Genomic DNA, 18,371 nt, shown 5'->3' with positions numbered 1-18,371 from the left:
TGTGGCTCGAGTATATCATTACTTAGTTAAAGCTATACCATTTCATAGAAACATTTTAGACTAAATGTGTCTCAAGAGGCAGAAGAGATGAGCCTCGTGCCTTGAGAGCGTGTTTCGGCAGCCGAGATCTAGAGCGCTGTGAGGTACTCATTTGATCCATTGAGGGCCACGTGGGGAGGCAGTGAGGCTTGTTGAAGAAACTTTGTGGTAAGTGGGTGTCTCTTTCTCTCTCCCTCTTCTGCTTCAGGGCCCCTGTGTCCACGATGAGGACTCCGGCTTATCGCTTGTGGGAAAACCTGCCCTTCAGGCTCTTTTGTATCACTGCCATTTTTATGAGCAATTGAATCAGATGGTAAAATCTTGTTACTTGGGACGGTATATGTTTGATTTGAATTGTCAATCTGCTCTTGATGGAACTTCAGAGGGTAGTGATTTAAATGGTAAGAACTTTATAGTTTTATTTTTACAAAATGTAACTTTTTAAAAACGGGGTAAAAACCTGTGTGTTTGATACAAAGTATTTGAAAAATACTGAAAAGTACACAGGAAAAAATGTTCATCTGTACCCCCACTACCCAAAGATTGCCTTTGTTACACTAAGGGGAGTGTTTTCTTCCAATTTTCTTCTCTGTGGAGCTTTTGTTTGTTATACATAATTTTGTACATTTTTGTATTCCCTCCTTTCCCTAAACATTGCCTAAGCATTTTTCTATGATATGAATTCTTCATGGAAACCAATTTTGACATCTTATTAATGATTTAAAAGTTATTTCATACCCTTCAGTAAAGTTTTATTGTTTTTTTTTCTCTATTAATGTCTTTAACTTTTTGGAAGGTTCTTCCTATGCAATTAGGAATGAGATCTCTTGCTACTGATTTTCTGATTCTTTGTTGCTAATGTATCAAAAAGCCATTTGATTTTGATATGTTACTCATTAATCAAGATAACTTGCTGAAACCTTTTTATTTCTATTTGTAGATTCTTTTGGATTTCATGAGTGTAAGATCTTAGTATATATAAATAATTGCATCTAATAATAATTTACTGACAATAAGTTGTATTTTAAAATTATTTTTAAAGTAATTTGTAAAAATCTTGATGTAATTTCACACTTACAGAAAGGGTGCAAGAATAGTACAAACCATCCCTAAATGTTGGCATTTGACTATATTTGTCTATGTGTATGTGCGTATAAATAAAGTTTATTTATTTATAAGCATATATACAGAGTTGACCCTTGAACAGCGCAGGGGTTAGTGGCACTAGCCCTCCCTCGCACAGTTAAAAATCTGTGTATAACTTTTGGCTTCTCAGAAACTTAACTATTAATAGCCTACTGTTGACTGAAAACTTTACTGATAACATAAACAGTTGATTGACACATAGTTAATATGCTATATGTATTACATACTATACTCTTACACTAAAGTAAGGTAGAGAAAAAGTTAAAATCATAAGAAGGAATATACACTTACAGTACTGTACAGTATTTATTATAAAATTTGTAAAGAAGTGGACCTGCACAATTCAAACTCATGCTGTTCAAGGATCAACTGTGTATTTTTTTTCCAAGCTATTTAAGAGTAAATTGCAGACCTAAGTTCCTTTACCTCCAAATACTTAAGTGTGAGTTTCTGATTCACTTTTCTTCTCACTTACTGGAGGAATTAAGAGGAAAATGACATTTGATGAAGATTTTGAATATTCTAAATAAATGTCCCTATTAGGAAAGTGACCCAATTAATTGTGTGGATTTCTCTGGGTCAGTGTTACTCAAAGTATGGCGCTTGATTCAACAGCATTGAGATCTTCTGTAAGCTTGTTAGAAATGAATATTTATGGTTCCCATCCTGATTTGGGGGAATGGAATCTATGGGATCCAGGAAACTGCTTTAACCAGCTCTTTAAGTTTTTTTTGCACATTAAAGTTTGGAGGCTGATCCTCTTGATAAATTGTGTTAGAGTAAGCTAAAAGCAAAGTCCACTAATTGTCATTAAAATTTTTTTTAAAGAAGCCTTAGAAATAAATTAAGAGTAATAAAAATTAAGCCTCTTTCTTGAGGTGCTTACTGGTTTCATGTAATTAGTATTCTTTCTGTTAATTGTACCTAGGGGGACTGTTTATGTTGACAGTTTTCTGTTGTTACAGGTTTAGATGATTCATTCAAGTTTTGGAGGGCTCCATCTAGGATGTCCAGTCAAGATCCAAGTTCTCTCTCTACCTTGGAGACAATGGTACTTCCAAAGAATGCATAATTCGATGCTTCACTTTGAATGTATGAAAAAATTCGCGTTTACATAGTGGAGAGATAATGTGCACAAAGTATAAGGTTATGATTGTAACAGCTGTGATTTACTTGAGGCGCTGTCTGTGAAGAACTAGGGTCTGCCCCGCTCATGTAGCTACTCTGAATATCCTTTTAGATGAGTTCACAACTTCTTTCATACCTTTTTTTGATAGAACCAGAAGTACGAAAGTTTAAAAAGGTTTATTATTAGTAGAAGAAGAGTATGGTTCCTGTATAAATAATAATGCCTGTTTAACCTACAGTTTCGCTTAAGGGCAAAGCAATTTGGAGAAAGTTGACCTATTCAAATGATTCCAGTGTGGTACTCATGATTTTAAATGCATTTCTAAAAACTTGCATGGGCTAGAAGCTTGTCTTGATTATCTGAAATAACCTGAAATTTATGTATGCCTGTGTGGCTTTCCTTTCTCTTTTCATTCATAAGTTGCTTTGCTCTAAAAAGCTTGAGACACTCAGTATATCTAAATAATGACTGATACTAGGTTTCAGTTGTTTTACAAGCATACAAAATCATTTGTTCTTAACTATTTACCACACTGAATTGTAGTGTTTTTGGCAGTGTTTCTGTGTAGAACCTATTAGGAAAGCAAAGATTTGGCATCCCTTCCTCCAAGGGCAAAAATAATATGAGAATAATAAATAATTACACAGGCATTAGTAAGATTCACCCCCAGCAGTTTCTCTGATACTTTACACTGATACTTTTTGCTATAGTTTTCTCATTTTCATCTAAATCCAGAAGAATTGTGTTTAGTGTAAGTTGAACCTTGATTTGGAAAAGTAGAATGATTACTCCAGTTCCACTAGATGTCATGCTTTCCTTTCCGAGTTAGAAACAGAATGTATCTTCTTATCAACAAGAGAAAAATGATACGATTAAATGCAAAAAGAAGTATTCATTGGTTACTTCACTCACAGAAGGGTAACATTAATATGTGCTTCAAAGCAGTTCTTCTTAGTTTACACTGTTTGCTAAAAGGACTATGGCTTTTACTCACCAAATTGGAACTTTTATTCACAAAAGTCATCTATCACTGCAGTCCCACTAGTTGCCATGCTTTCTTTACCATGCCAGAGGTACTGTGTATCTTTGTCTCGAAAGGAGAAAAATCTGGAGAGTCCAGTCCTTATATCAGTATTACTATAAACCTAGGCTATCAGTACCCAGAAGAACTAATAATTTCAAGTTTAAGAAAGTGTTGAAGTTACAGATTGAGGTATCAGTTGAGTGGATATTAACATTGTTAATAAGCATATCCGGTTGTCTGTATCACTATTTTGTGTATCTCCCAGATATGAGAACAGATACAATTGGCTTATTGGTTTATGGGCTTTAAGGGAAAGTGCTCTTGATTTGGGTCAGATCATCTAGTGCTCTTGTTCCTGGGTCATTAACCAGCCATTCTGTGCTGTTAATGCCACATTGGAACTTTAATGGTGTTATTTAATAAATGACAGTTCAGTTGTTTGACAAGCTTTGGAAGGACTGGAGCTTGTATGTTTTGTAAATCTTCAGATAGGGAAAGGCGTGTCATTGCCACCCTGGGGACATTGCCCTTTTAAATGATCATCTCTTCCGAGCTGGCTTCCATCCAACTCACTGGCCTTCTCCAGGGTAGGAGGGGGTCAAGCACTGGTTATTTTTCCTCCTAAAATCACATTTCCACTTCTTAAAAATATCCAAACTAAATAGTCATTTATGCCTAGCACATACCAATGTGCAGCAACATTTTATGACCAAAATTTGGTCTTTTCTGCTGCTCTTGAGCAGAAGTATGTCTATATTTTAAAAATCTGCTTTATAAGTTGTCAAAATAAAGGAAATATGGTTCCTTTCCTTTTGAGCTTTTATTTGTGAGATAGGTGATTCTTTCAAACTTTTTGGAGCAGCAATTTAAATAAAACTGACTAAGTTTATTAAGTGCAGATATTTAGAGAAACTGGCAAAAACATTTTGAACTAGATTTTAGCAGTTTTATTAAGCAGGTAACTATAATTAAAATAAGTAAAATAGGCTTTAAAATTTTATATTTGTACTAAAATATATTAATTTTGGTAAAAAATTAGTTATTTTATGCAATAAACTCTGATGTGTGGAGAGTCGACTTCTTGGCCAGTCGAGCTCAGATGACGGCTCGCCCTTGTTTGCTGTCCCAGGTGAAATGCCGCAAATGGGTTAGATGTTCAACTCTGCGCCATTTGAGGGTAGTACCCTTTTACAAATGACAAAATGAAGACGTTTAATACTTAATTAAAGATCTGACCCAAGGTCACAAAACTAAGAGAGGTGGAATGGGGCAAGCCCCGGGTGTGCAGTAGGGCACAGGGACGCACGGTCAGGCGCTGGTGGCAAAGCTGTGCGCGTCAGTGAAGCGGCAGACAGGCCAGGATCTTGTATCATCTTCTGCCTGTTCCTTCAATGGTGTTTTCCAGAGCCTCCTTTTTTCTTTTTTAAATACTGTGTACAATCCATTTGAATCATGAATCTGTATGGTTGAAGTGACTTAGACTTCTTGATATTAATGATTACAAATTGTGAAGCATGCCAAAGCTTTCCCTGTTGCGCATACAGAGATAGAGAAAGGTGTCATTTATGAAAATGAACGCATGGAACCTAGAACCCCTTACCTTTCATACTTTGTATTTTGCCCTGTTTTTAAAATGTGAATAGATTTGTACCCTGTTTTTTCATTCCACAAATCCTCATTCTCTTCCTGTGATCTCTCTTAATTTTTTAAAAAATCAAGTGGTCTTTTTAGGCACCAATACTACTTTTGAAGGAAGAGGCTGGAAAGTCCTGAATTAACTTTCAAACAATTTTGAAGTATCCAGCAAATGCTTTCATTTCTGTAACGCAAAATACAAAGAAAGTAGCTTTTGAACATTGATGCATTTTGTTTATCTGACAGAAATTGTTTTTTTTTTGTAATCTCATCACCCAGAGATAACTCTGGTAAACATTTTGGAAATTGTTTTTTTACAATGCCAGTTCTACTTTGATATGGTAAATGACTTTTTCTATTATGTGGATCTAATATCATATAAAAGTTGGTACTTAATGCATTCTTATTTATGAGTGATTTATTTAGACTGAAATCTATCCAGGTTTACTTTTTAGATGACTTTGTGTACTTACGTTTTTCGCTGTAGCTTTCTATTACTTATTTCTTGTTACTGTTACTGCATGCATGAAGTGGTGATAGTTATTAAGGTCATAGGTTAAAAGGGGGATTTTAAAAACTATTAATTTAATCTACCATTTTATTCAAATTTACATTCTCTTTACTATCAGAAACTACAAATGAAAATAACCTTGGTTAACCTTGGTTTTTGCTCTCCTATCACATTAAATCTAAGTACCTACTTTAGTGTTAGTACAAACACAAAAAGATGATGTAAGTATTGTGAGCTGTGTAGTATCTGTGTTTGAGGCAGGGTGGATTCGTAAGTTGTAGTGACAGCTCGTGCTCTGTGCACGCACTGACATGGAGCTAATCCAGATATGGTGGGGAGTTCATGCTGTCCCAGAGGAAATAAATTGAGTGTAAGAAAAAGAGTGATCTGACCTCTTTCAGATGAGGTATTTTTCACATAGGAGGTACCAAAAAGGTCAGTATGGGCTAATTTTAGGTGTCCACACAGTCTGCTCATCTATAAGTGTGTAGGTGATATTGTGTTTGCCTTCCACAGATTTTGTGTCATGTTCAGTGTTTTAAAAAAGTGTTGTATTCTGTGGCACCATGTCAGCATGTTGCCTAATTTTTTAAAACAGTTCTTTTGCAGTATGGGGAGAGGTAGAGAAAAACTTTCAGTACTTCTGCTAATTTTTTCATAGGTACTCTTAAAATTTGTGTGGGCCATATGAAAGTTTAAGAAACCCTTTTATTATGAACTAATAAGTGCAAAATATCTCAAGGACACAATGTATTAGAGTTAAAATACTATGTTTTGGCCTTTCATCTTTGGGCAGTAAGAGGGAATAGGCCTTATTGTACCTTAAAATCCTTAGTGTACCTTAACATCCAAACTTTGCTCCTTTAGTTACTGATTTATATGAAGTCTAGCAGGTACTATAAGAAGAAATAGAAAATGCCATTCAAAAAACTGTTACAACTCTCAATATACGGAATGTTTTCCAGTTGCTAATTGTTGTAATTTTGTTATAAACCTTCTTGTTTAAGGATCTCTTGTGTATGCATTGCTTCTGTTTCATTCTCCATGTCATTGCAGCTTTAATGGGGGAAACGTTGTGAGTGAAATAATTTTCTTTGCTCCTCCCTAGGTGGCCCCTTCGTCGGCGAGTGCTGAGTTCCCCGTGCTCGGCCCCTCGGCTGCCCCACCCCCTGATGCTGCACACGGCCAGTTTATGGCTCAAGGTACCTTTTAGGAAGACACTCTATTTTCAAAACTAAAGACAAGCTGGTCCAGATAGATATTTTGAGAGTAAATGTGTAGATAAGAACAAAAATAAGTTATAGGACAAAATGTCTAGATAAGATCAAAATGAAATGGTATAGAACATGGTAGAATAAATTAGAATAAATGTATCAGACATTAAAAAAACAAATACTCTTACCTAGTAAATGGGAATTCAGCCATCAAATAAACAGTCTGATTGCTCTGTGCACGCACTGACATGGAGCTAATCCAGGTGTGGGAAGTTCATGCTATCCCAGAGAAAATAAATTCATAGTTCCTTGTTAGTTAAGCGTAGATACTTGGCGTTTGAAATGGGGAACTGATGGATATTAGTTACCTTTATTTTCCTCCTCCTTTTGAGGAAACACTTCAGTTTTCCACAGTAGTCGACTTAATAGTGAAGAGAGTCTGGCTGTTTTTCAAAGGGTATGCATCCGTTTTAAAGCACACAAATCATATTGAGTCTTTATTTAATTAGAAATGGTTGATGAGCAGCCTGGGATTTATTTTTTATTAATGGCAATATATAAATGTATTCTTTGTGTTAGGGACTGCTTCTAACTCTGTTATGCTTAAACTATATATTTTGGAGATTACAATTTAGTTTTTGTTTATTCTAGAGAGTATACAGGCCTTTATTCAGTAGCATTAAATTACTAACCTGTAAGGAATATACTACCTAAAAAGAAGGTAATTTTAAACAGTGAAGTATATTTTATATTTGCACACCTGCAGAAAAAAATGCTTTCTAAAACTTCAGAAATACTTGCTTAACTTCCACAACTTCCTAAATGATGTCCCATTTCTGTTTTAGTAACATGTTGCAATATACAAAAGTTTAGTTGTAGAAAGTACTCATTTGATCCTCTTACAAACAAAAGGAGCAAACTCAGATTGTTTGAATAGCTAAGGACCTGGAGTATGAAATGAAATTTGATAATGAATTTTATGAATATTTTTCTCTAAAATATGTTGCCTTACTACTTTTAACAGCTTTTTGAAATAATTCACATACCATGCAAGTCATATATTTAAAGTATAGAAATCATTAGTTTTAAAATACTCACAGTCATCTGACCATCACCATAATCAACTTTAGAACATTTTCATCATCCCAAGAAGAAACCTCGTACTCTGTAGCAGCCAATCCCCGTCTCCCCCCATCGTCCCCTGCCCTCTGCAACCACTTACCTATTTTCCCTCATTATAGATTTGCCTGTTTTGGACATTCCATATAAACAGAATAGTACAATATGTGTTCTTTTATGACTGGCTTCTTTGACTTAGTCTAATGTTTTCAAAGTTCATTCATGTTGTGTGTCAGTGTGTCATTTCTTTTTATTGCTAAATAATATTCCCCTGTACAGATAATACCGCATTTTGTTTACTCATTCATCAGTTGATGAACATTTGGGTCTTTCACTTGTTGGCTATTATGGATAATACTGCTGCGAACATTCGTGCATAGGTTGTGCGTGGACATACGGTTGTGGGTTGTTGTCATTGTGTGACTCTTGATTTGAAGTTATTTTATTTTCAAGGATTGTACTTTGCTATATGCATGTACACTTGTGGTTGCCAGTCACCTCAGTGTGTGTATTGGACAAAAGGGCATTTTGTTGAACCTGCCAGTGATTCTTTGAACAGTGCTACAAAGCATTAAGTCTATATTGTCAATGAATCTTAAACTAGAGCAGTTTTTGTTGTTAGAAATCTTCATGAATTCTATCTCTTAAATAGCATTAAGATAAAATACAGTTTTTTTAGTGATAATGAGATATTAGTTCCCTGAGCTGGAATGTCTAGCAGGATTTCCCAGTGAGGCTGGTTGGTTCTTTTGTTTGTTGTTTTGTTAATTCTTGATTAACCAGGGAATTATTATGCCCCACAGTGATTTAGAGCAGGAAGACAAGAATTTTCTCTGGCATCTACATTAGGGCCACTTTAGACATACAACTTCTCATTTTTCATTTTAGTCTCTAACTTTTATAAGAGAAAAATTCTTTTATGTTATAAGGAAACCTTTAACAAGGTCTCTCATGATCTATAAGCCTACAATTGATGTACAAAGTTGAAAAGAATCATTAAAAAAGAAAACTGCATATTTGAGTACTCTAAGTATAAATAACTGGGATAGTTCTCCCCAGATAAAATATAAACATTTTATTGAATATATTAAATAAGTTTGGATATCCTAAAAGCCATGCCCTTCCCCTTTTACTGCTGTTCAGTTCTTCTATATACTTGCCCTGGAAATGCAGAAGACATGATACATGCTTTGTGAATATCAAATTTTTCCTGTAAAGCAATCTGAACTATTTCTGTGGAATTGTCTAAACTTAATTTTCCCAATTTTATTTGGCTTAAAATATCAAATTTTTTTTGACGATATATAGCCTCAAAGTACCTCCTGAAAGGAATAATTAATGACAAAGGGAAAATGATCACTTTACAGTGGGAAAAGCTAGTAGACACCACCTCAATCAAGTGGTCAATTTGACGTAGCTAGTGAGGGGACAATAGAAGTTGTGTTTCTCCCAATGCGACATACTTAAGATTGAATCATGAAGAAATAGCAAATGTCAGGCCTTCTACAAAGTACTGGCCTGTGTTCTTCACAAAATGTCAGAGTCCTGAAAGACAGTAAGGCTGAGGAATCCTTCCCGTTAGACATGACAGCTGAATGCGCGGTGTGATCCAAACAAGAGAGAACGTTTTCTCTGTGCTATAAAGGACATGGCTGGAACAGTATGCCAAATTTGGGAAAGGCCTGTGCAATAGATAATAGCACTGCTTCAGTGTTAATTTTCTCATTTTGATAATTATATTGTAATTATAAAAGACAAAGTCCCTCTTCAGGAATTTAATTTAGAGTTAAAGAGGCATATGTTTGCAACTTACTGACAGTTCATAAGAAGATAGGTAGGTAGGTAGGTAGATGAGATGTGGTAAAGCGTTAATACTTAGGCAGCTGGGTGAAGGTGTATGAGAATTCTTTATACTCCTGTACTTTCTGCATTTATTCAACATTAGGGTCATGAGGGATAGTCTTGAGGTAAATTAGCTTTCTTATTAACAATCTATTGCTGAGTCTTCTAGGAAAGGTCCATAGTCCCATATCTTTAATTCTAAAATTGAGAATCTCTGAAAACTGGGAGTTTTCTCAAAACTCACTTTGTAGTATAACTTGCCCTTACTGAATGCATTTGGCTGCAAAACCTGACCAGTCCTGGTTTGAGGTTGTATGTACTGTTTTACTCATCCTGGTTACTGTGATTGTGTGTATACTACATTATGGAAATATTTATTTCATCATAGGGTGTTTCCCAAGATCCCATTGGAGGTGTCAATTAATGTATAGTACATGTACATTGTTATTTTTCTAAAATTCAAGGACATTTTGAATTCTGAAACTTCAAGTCCCTACAGTTTCAGAAAAAAAAGATTATGGAACATCTCTCTGTTCCTCAGTTCTGAATGCTTGGGGCACAAAGCCCTTCTTGTCTTGGTTCTTAGACTGTCACCCAAGGCAGACCACACACACATCCATGTCTACGGATGTACGCATGCACACACATCCGTGTACATAGATGTGCAGACACATGCGCACACATACCACCCACGTACATGGATATGCAGACACACATGCACACACACATCCATGGATGTGTGCATACACATACATACACAGATGTACACACACATCTGTGTACATGGATACACATGTGTGCGCATGCACACACACACACATGCAGCAGAGGAATTATTGGGAATCTAACTTCCTGGCTTCAGGGTTGAGATGAGTTGGGCACTAGGGGAATCCTTAACCATCTGTCATTGGCACTTGGAGGAACTTCTCTGATTATTAGGGTTTGTGAAGATTGTACATAACCACAAGGTAGACAAAAAGTGATAATTTTCATGCTTATTTTCAATGATAGGTCAGCATGAAGCTGCGTCACCACGGCTCCCTCACGACTCGCCCCTTTCTGCCCCTCCGCCCAGGCAGTGCGCTCGTGTCACTCCGTCCCTCCTTTCGGCAGCGTGCAGCCTCTTGGACAGCCTCTTGGCAGCTGCCCCAAGGGACACGGCGAATGCTTTTCGGCAGGCCCGTCTCGTGGAGCTTCTCTGTGGGTAAGAAGTGAATCCTCCCAGGGAGGCGCCGTAATAGAGATGAAGTCACACAAGCCATACTCATGACTTGGTGTAAGATTTCCTAGGTACTCGTCCATCTTTATCCTTTCTGAGGCTCATTGGGCTGCATGTTTTTGCTTTTGCCAGGATTGTTTTGATGGTTTTACGTTTCATATCTGTTAAAGAACTAGTATTGGTTTGTTATATTGACTTTAGGGCTCCCCCAAAATCCTGAGTTTTAAAATTCAGAGGTTCTAAACCTTATTTGTCCTTGTGCCACACTGTGAAGACATAGGATGCTGTCCGTGGTCATGTTAGATGGAAGGGGAGGAGTTTGGGGATTCTCTTCCCTAGTGGTAATTCCATCATAATGTCCACGGGTTGAAAAATCATTGTTGAGATTCATTTGGAATTATTTCGTTATTAGAAATGAAACTTTTGATAGAAAGTATTTTGATAAAATTTAGGGAAATCATGATTTTGTTCTTTCATGTATCTAATATTAATGAGCCTCTGACATAAATATCAGAGTTTCTTATTAGTTACATAATATAGTGAAAAAGGCCTTAGATACCGGATTCAGTCTGAGTTAAGGTCTTAATTATAATTCATTCACTCCCTAGTGCTGCAGCCTTAGGAAAGTTACTTTAACCTCTGGAGAATCATTAATAGTATTTGTTTCTAGGGGTTAGTGTGAGGATTAAAAGTGATGATGCCCAGGACTCTTCCCGGTAGTGTTACTCCTCTGACCTTCTGGCTTCCAGTTTGTTCCAGCCGAGGGTGCCCATCTCCTGTTAACTGCGCATTTGTTTGCGTTTCTCTGCCTCTGCCCTTGGACATCACTGTCTGAAGCGGCTTCCTCCTCTTTGCCAGGTCACGGTGCTTTCTCTTTCTTCTTTGAGTTTCTAAGAAAAGTTTAAAAAAAAAGAAGTCTCCCACGTTTCACTCCCCTCAGTTGTAATTACTGCCTTACTGGTTATCACAAGCTGCGAGGTGTGAGTTTGTTCTCTGTACGTCGAGATGTCATCCTTTCTACTACAATGCCTGCCACGGTTGGGAAAGGAAACTGTTGGTTGGGTGACTTTCATTCTTAGGTGTTTCAGCCTCAGAATGATCAAAGCAGAGCTTTAGGATTATTCTTGCTTCTCAACAGCCAGCTAAGAGTCTGTTGTGAAATTGAGGCCACATATGTATTAAAGAATCTTTGATGGCAATGGCTTATGTTTCTATATCTGGTCTTTATTTCTGACTTAAAATTTTTCCTGTTTGTTTTGCAATATTTAGGTTTTTACTTTCTAATCAAAACTTATTTCCTAGCAATTATTTTTCCTATTTTAAATAGAAACCTAGCCACTGAGGTTTTTCTCTTCACTTTCCTTCTGAAAGAGCTTCCTTATATTTTATTCTGCTCTTAATGATGTTGCATTAGATATCTTTTCTTCAGAATTCTTTGCTTCCTGCATTTATCAGATAAGACCATTTCCTGTGTTCTGAAACATTGTAGGGCACCTTTTTTTCAACATTTATATCTTTATAAAAATGCATTCTCTTGAGTTCTATTCAGGGTTACATTCAAACTTCAAATTCTGATTTATTAATCTTTAATAAGAAGCATGTTGCTCATCAGAAGGGTTTTCTTTCCCTGCCCTTCACAGCGTTGCAGATGCTGCCCTCATAGAGGCCTGCGTCCAGGAGCTCAGGGCCCCACTGCCTTCATCGCCTCCGGTGGAACACGCTCAGGCTCACGTAAGCGTCTAATGACTCCCTCGCCACACGTCTATCTGTGGGTCTGTTTGCTTTAAGTGCCAGAAAAAAATTCTGCGAAGGACATACTAACCATAGGAGACAGATGAAAACTGTCAGGATATATATCATATATGAGGTTATTTGAGATGTGTTACTTAACATTTTGATCTGAGATGTCCTTGGATGGTAGAAGAGAGCAGTGAGGCTTGGCGATGTAGCTTCTACCCCTGATTGCATCGTTAACCAGCCACAAATGCTTCGTCAAGGGTCTGGAGATCTCCAACTACCACATTAAATGAAGGAGAGGTTGTATAGCCTGCCTTCCCTTCTGTGGTTTAGACAATTGTTCTCATTTGCACTTAAATTGAAGTTGTTAAAATACGTTCTGTGTGTCTTCAAAACCTGACCAAATAAGAATAAATTCATTTTTGTTCCTTCACAGATATTTACTATTTTTAAGTTCTAGCCGATAGCCAGAGTCTGTATGTAAAGTGTGCTTAGTAATTCTCTGTATGGTTCTCACCAAATCAAACCAAAAAGGGCTGCAAGATTTATTTGGGGTTCTAATTCAAGGTGGGCTAGACCAGTGTCTCTTGCTCAGAGGCTCTCCTTTGAGCCTTTAAATGGGCAGAGCCCCGATTACAGGGCTGAGGGCTGCCCACCATCCAGGGAACACTCATCCCAGGGTGGTGTTTTCATCTGTAAGTGTGCTTACTTGTGTAATGGCTCTCACCTCCATTTTTTGTCTATCCATCCAACAATTCTTTATTGAGGGACTGTTGTGTACCAGGATTTTCCCTAAGCAAAGATTCTTCCCCTGAAGCTGGGGGAGCAGATCATGAGCAGACTCACATATGCCTGATGATGGTAGACATCTAAGAAGGAAAACTAAAGCAGGGGACAGGATGTGATGTCAGAGCTGGGAGGGTAGGGCTTCTCCATTTAGGGTGCTCAGGGAGAGCCTTTCAGGTAGGGACATGTGCCGAAGCTCTTTCTGTGGGACGCAGCAGGGCCGCTGGGATTGGGGTATGCTCGGCCCTTCCAAGCAGCCTGAGGAGGCCGGGGTGGCTGCTGTGAAGCCTGTGAGGGGAGGTAAGTCAGAGGGCGTGCCGAGCTGCGTGCAGGCAGGGCCTTGCCTGTTCTCGTGTCCACTGTGTCCTGAGTGTCGAGCGCGTGCCTGTCCCATGGCAGGTACTCATTCAGTAGTTGTGGAGTGAATGAGGAGCAGCAAACATCTCGGGGGTGATCCTCCCAACAATCGCAGGAAGCACCATCAGCAGCCTCATCAGGAAATGACTGGGCATGTCCAGCGCTGCTGACATAGGCAGGGCAGAGCCAGGATGCCCGCCAGAACCCATGCTCTTCCCCACTGCCTTGTGTAGACTAAATGCTTCCTGGCTGTTTGTCCTTATGCGAGATTATTCATTCACTCTTGAAAATTTCTGGGGCATTTTGTTTCCAGATTGAGTTGTAGGTCCTGGTGATACATCTATGAACAAAGCACACACAATGCCAGGCCACATGATGTCTGTGTCCTACGTGCAGGGCACAGACAGTGAACAGTAACAAATGTTTTATCAGCTGACAGATGGCATGGAAGAAAAGAGAAGATGATGGGTAAAAGGGTACATCAGCAGGGAGAGAGGTGGCCGTTCTTTGGGAGGGTGGTCAGAGAAAGCCTCATGAAGCTGAGATTTGCGCAGATAGCTGAGGAGGTGAGGAGGCAGCCGAGGGCGGCTGCGCAGAGTGGGGTTACAGCAGACTGACGGTTCGGCCCTTCTCTCCCCCAGGGCTTCTCATTGGCTCTCACCGTCCCTGGCTCATCTGTTTATGGTGCACTTCATACACCTACAGTCAGGCTTGCTGTGACTTCAGTAGTGTAGACGGTGAAGAGACCAAAGGAGACTTCATAACAGTCAGGAAATGAAGCTTCACAAACTTACTTGCCTTTTATCCAACAGGACAGTAGAGCCACCTATACTTCTATGTAAAATAAGTTGGCAGATTAAATAAAGGGAGGATATATTTGTCAGGAAGAGGAGGACAGAAAAACTATTTTGAAATAGTCTGAGGCCATTTTCTTTAAAGGAACACAGCCCTCCACGAACGCAGCAGTCCCAGAGTAGAGTCGGGGGAAAAGAGTCGTGTGGAGGGGAGAGGAGCTTCGGAGTATCTCTGCATGAAGTGCATCTATATGGACTGTCTCATTGCCTGGGGAGGATGGATAAATGAGCCATCACAGCTTAGTCATTACATAGCCAGAGAACTATTTTTTTCTAAGTATTTTTGCCACTTAATACTTATAATATTAGAATCTAGCAATATTCTAGAGACGGCTTTATTGGAAGGTTGAATTTTTCTTTTATAATTAAGAATAACATTTTTATGCTGAAGAATAATTGAGGGCAACCAAACATATTTATATTTTATTTGTAGCAATGACTAGGCTATTCGGCTAGCTTTCCCCTTCCCTCCACAGTAATGCACTTTGAAAAGTATTTTTTAATTTTTCTTCCTTTAAAAAATTTTTAGGCTTTATGGTTTGGAATGTGCCCTCTTCAGCTTCTTCCAGAACATTGATACCACAGTTTAGCTACTTGAAAAGTATAGAGGCTTTTTTCTCTAAATGAAATCTAAAATTTGGCTTTGAAAATATTGCTTTGTTTGGTATTATTATAGTTGACAGTGTTACTGTGGCTATTAATGACATGTTTTTTATCTGAATAAAATAATACTCTTACTCATTTCAGATCTTTAAAAATTTTGATGAATATCTTACTAAATTTTTTGTTAACTTATGTTACAAAGAAATGACTTCGAATGCATAGAAAAGTAAAATGCATCATCACCGAGCTGGGCTTTTCATATGATGTTTTGTTTTACTCTCTCTCCCTTTTCAAAAAGGTGTCCTTTCTCCTAGAGTACCTGTCCTCTCTGTCCAGGCTTCTGCACTCATGTTTACTGGTAGATCCTGAGCTTGTAATTCAGGACAAGCCTCTGAAACCTCTTATCACAAATGTCATTGGAGTTCTCACCGTATGCACCAAAGATATATCAGGTAAGCTTTATTTTTTTTTAGTTTAGGATGAAAGTAAATAATATTGAGAAAAAAAAATCTGTGTGCCAGATAGTCGCTTTAAAGCTAAATTTTGTGTTGTTCTTTGCTACTGTTTTGGAAGGCTTTTATAATGTGTTTTATAGTTTGGGTGTTTTAAGTGGTTCCAGGAGACCACTTGAGTCAAGTGTGAGGTATAATAGGACCATCTCCTGGGCTGTCAGTTTAAATGAGGGCAAAGCTGTTTATCTAGTGTCAAAGGTACAGTGAGTTTTAGGGATTATTCTTATAAACTATGGCTAAGGCCAGATAACCTACTAGTAACTCATTTGCAGTAACAAGTATAAGCAAGTATAGCATGTAATATCAAACATTTCCTAAAGTCCTAAATTATTGAAAAATATACTCTGATGAAAAGTTGAATATAGTGCTTAGTAGTGGAGAAAATTAAACCAGTTAGGATCTTTATCAAAATTAAAATATGGTAATTGTCTGAAATAGTTTATAATGAAGTAATTGATCATTTGGTAATTCTCTTTTCCGATCCATTTTTTCTTATTTAGTACTTTGAATTTTATGGATTTGCTTGGTTTTAGGTCTGGTAAGTGACATGTTTTATGGTGCCAGCAAAACCAATCCTTAGTGTCTCATTGGTGTTAAGTTATCCCAATGCTAGAGGAGCAGTAATTCCTTACTTGGAAATTTTACAGTTGTGGTGATGTCATAACTAAGCTAATTAGATTCTGTAGAAGGGTGCATTCTCTAGAAGGGTGCTATCACCCCCAAGAAGCGAAAATTGATTCTTGGGAGGAAGAGGAAGAGGTAAAAAGTTTTAGCTATTACAGTGGTTTGTGGCTTCCAAAATTCAGCTCTATCCAAGAAAGTCTTATTCCATAGAATTTAATTTCTCTTGTTGGGGTGTTCTTGGGTATCTCCTGAGAAGCACTGACATTGAGCTCGTGGAAGATGCACAGGAAATATCCAGGATCTGTGCTCAAGATCTGCCCTCTGTGACAGGAGGGTTTCTCATTCAGTGCTTGATCCCAAAGTCGTATCATGTCTTGGCTGCCATTGGCTGCCTTCTGGACGTTTTTTAATTGAATCTCTTAATGTTGTGTGTGACTTGGGCTTTGAGAATTAAACAAAAATAGTATCTGTTTTGTTACTTAATTATGTAAGTTATTTAGCCTGTCATTAATTATGTCAAGCACTGAAAGGAAAAATTTCAGCAGTACCTGAATATACATCTAGCAGCTGGTTGAGTTAGAAGTTATTTTCTCGTAGCTAGCAAAAGTTAGAAGTTCGTGAAGGATAGTATGTAAGAAAAATTTTTAAAGTTATTTTTCTAGGATAATAACAACTTTGGTGGTTAAAAATTAATTATATTTCTAGATATATTTTTATGATTTGCTGATTTTTATATATAATTGGATACATTATAATTTATGTAACTTACATTAAAAATTATTCAGCAAGTGATGCTGTAAAATTAAATGTTAATGGCTTTTTAATTTTTAATTTAATTTTCAATTTAAATATTTTATTTGGTCATCTTAAGCCTATATTAAATAAAATCAGTATGCTTTCTATTTAATTCTTTTTAGGTATAAAGTGCAGATTTACATATAGTTCATAAACAGATATACAGAATCTGTGGATTTAAAATTTCATGGGGATGGTGAGGAGGAAACATATATCTGAAAAGGTTCCTTACGGAGTTGATGGCAAAAGATTGAGGCAGTATGCTTTCATAAGAGGAGGATGTATGAGTGTGTATTCATTTGTCCAAATGTAGGAAAAGGGAAGAGATATTTTTAAGAAGTAATGGAAAAGAGTAGTTAATTGAAATATATTTTGTCTTCATTTGATAGGTTGCATACCTTTTATTTTAAGTATAATGAAGTATTCAGAAGGTTCTTTTTCTTCTTTGTATTATTAACTTGAAATGTTCTGATTATAGATGTAGAGTTAGTATCGGCTTTTTATCACACGTGGACACATTTGTTTGACCTTCTGTCCACACTCCTGAGGAAAGCTGGAGCCACCTGCCTCCCATCTATCACGGTGGAGCTGGCCAAGCACTGGGCAGCAGTCATTGGTAAGAAGATGCTCTCTCTCTGGGCTTGGGCCCCCTCTCCTAATCATTGTTTATGATTTTATGCATATGTATATATTTTCTCTAGAAGTAAGTCATTATGACATTTGAAAGAGAAATTAGGTACTGGCTTTAAGAAATTTGCAGTGCTTTTGAGCAGATCAAAAAATACATTTTTCAAAAATTGAAATACATTTCAGCATACCGTAAAAACAAATGAGAAGGAAAGCGTGTGGTGTTATAAAGAGAATATGACATGATAATAAAACAGTGAGATATCTTTTCTTATGTTGATGTAGAAGCCAGTATCTTTCCTGATATACATATGTACTGTAAGTGGGTAAATCTGCATAAATAAAATCCTGTATACATAACATGGAAAGTTATAATAAACATAGTGTCTTGTGTCAAGAAACAAAGATTTTCTTACAGCACATCTTATTTTTGTAAGATGTTTTCCATATAATGGTTACCTACCAGAATAAACAAATGGTTATTTTAAAAATAACTATCATTTTTCATAAAGTCTCTAAATTTTAGCATAGTAAGAGCCTTTTTTTTTAACTTAAATATTTATAAATAACATTAGTATTACCATTGTAAAATAACCAG

General features: G+C 37.1%; 1 protein-coding gene across 3 annotated transcripts in view; it reads left to right on the top strand.

The window, feature by feature from the left end:
* Window positions 1-18,371, top strand: part of RTTN (rotatin) — a 130,317-nt gene that overhangs the window by 86,547 nt on the left and 25,399 nt on the right. For all 3 annotated transcript variants that reach the window (XR_012121272.1, XM_037000755.2, XM_073213206.1), the window contains exons 33-39: window positions 248-440; window positions 2,151-2,236; window positions 6,593-6,686; window positions 10,671-10,863; window positions 12,519-12,609; window positions 15,514-15,667; window positions 17,625-17,762. Coding sequence is in view for 2 of the 3 variants with exons in the window: in XM_037000755.2 (XP_036856650.2) it covers window positions 248-440; window positions 2,151-2,236; window positions 6,593-6,686; window positions 10,671-10,863; window positions 12,519-12,609; window positions 15,514-15,667; window positions 17,625-17,762 (949 nt within the window). In the remaining variant the exon portion in view is untranslated. The remainder of the gene's footprint in view (window positions 1-247; window positions 441-2,150; window positions 2,237-6,592; window positions 6,687-10,670; window positions 10,864-12,518; window positions 12,610-15,513; window positions 15,668-17,624; window positions 17,763-18,371) is intronic.

Source organism: Manis javanica, chromosome 9 (assembly GCF_040802235.1).
Source record: "Manis javanica isolate MJ-LG chromosome 9, MJ_LKY, whole genome shotgun sequence".
NCBI lineage: Eukaryota > Metazoa > Chordata > Mammalia > Pholidota > Manidae > Manis > Manis javanica.
Note: the sequence above shows the minus strand (reverse complement) of the source record. Positions and strands in the feature narration are given on the sequence as shown.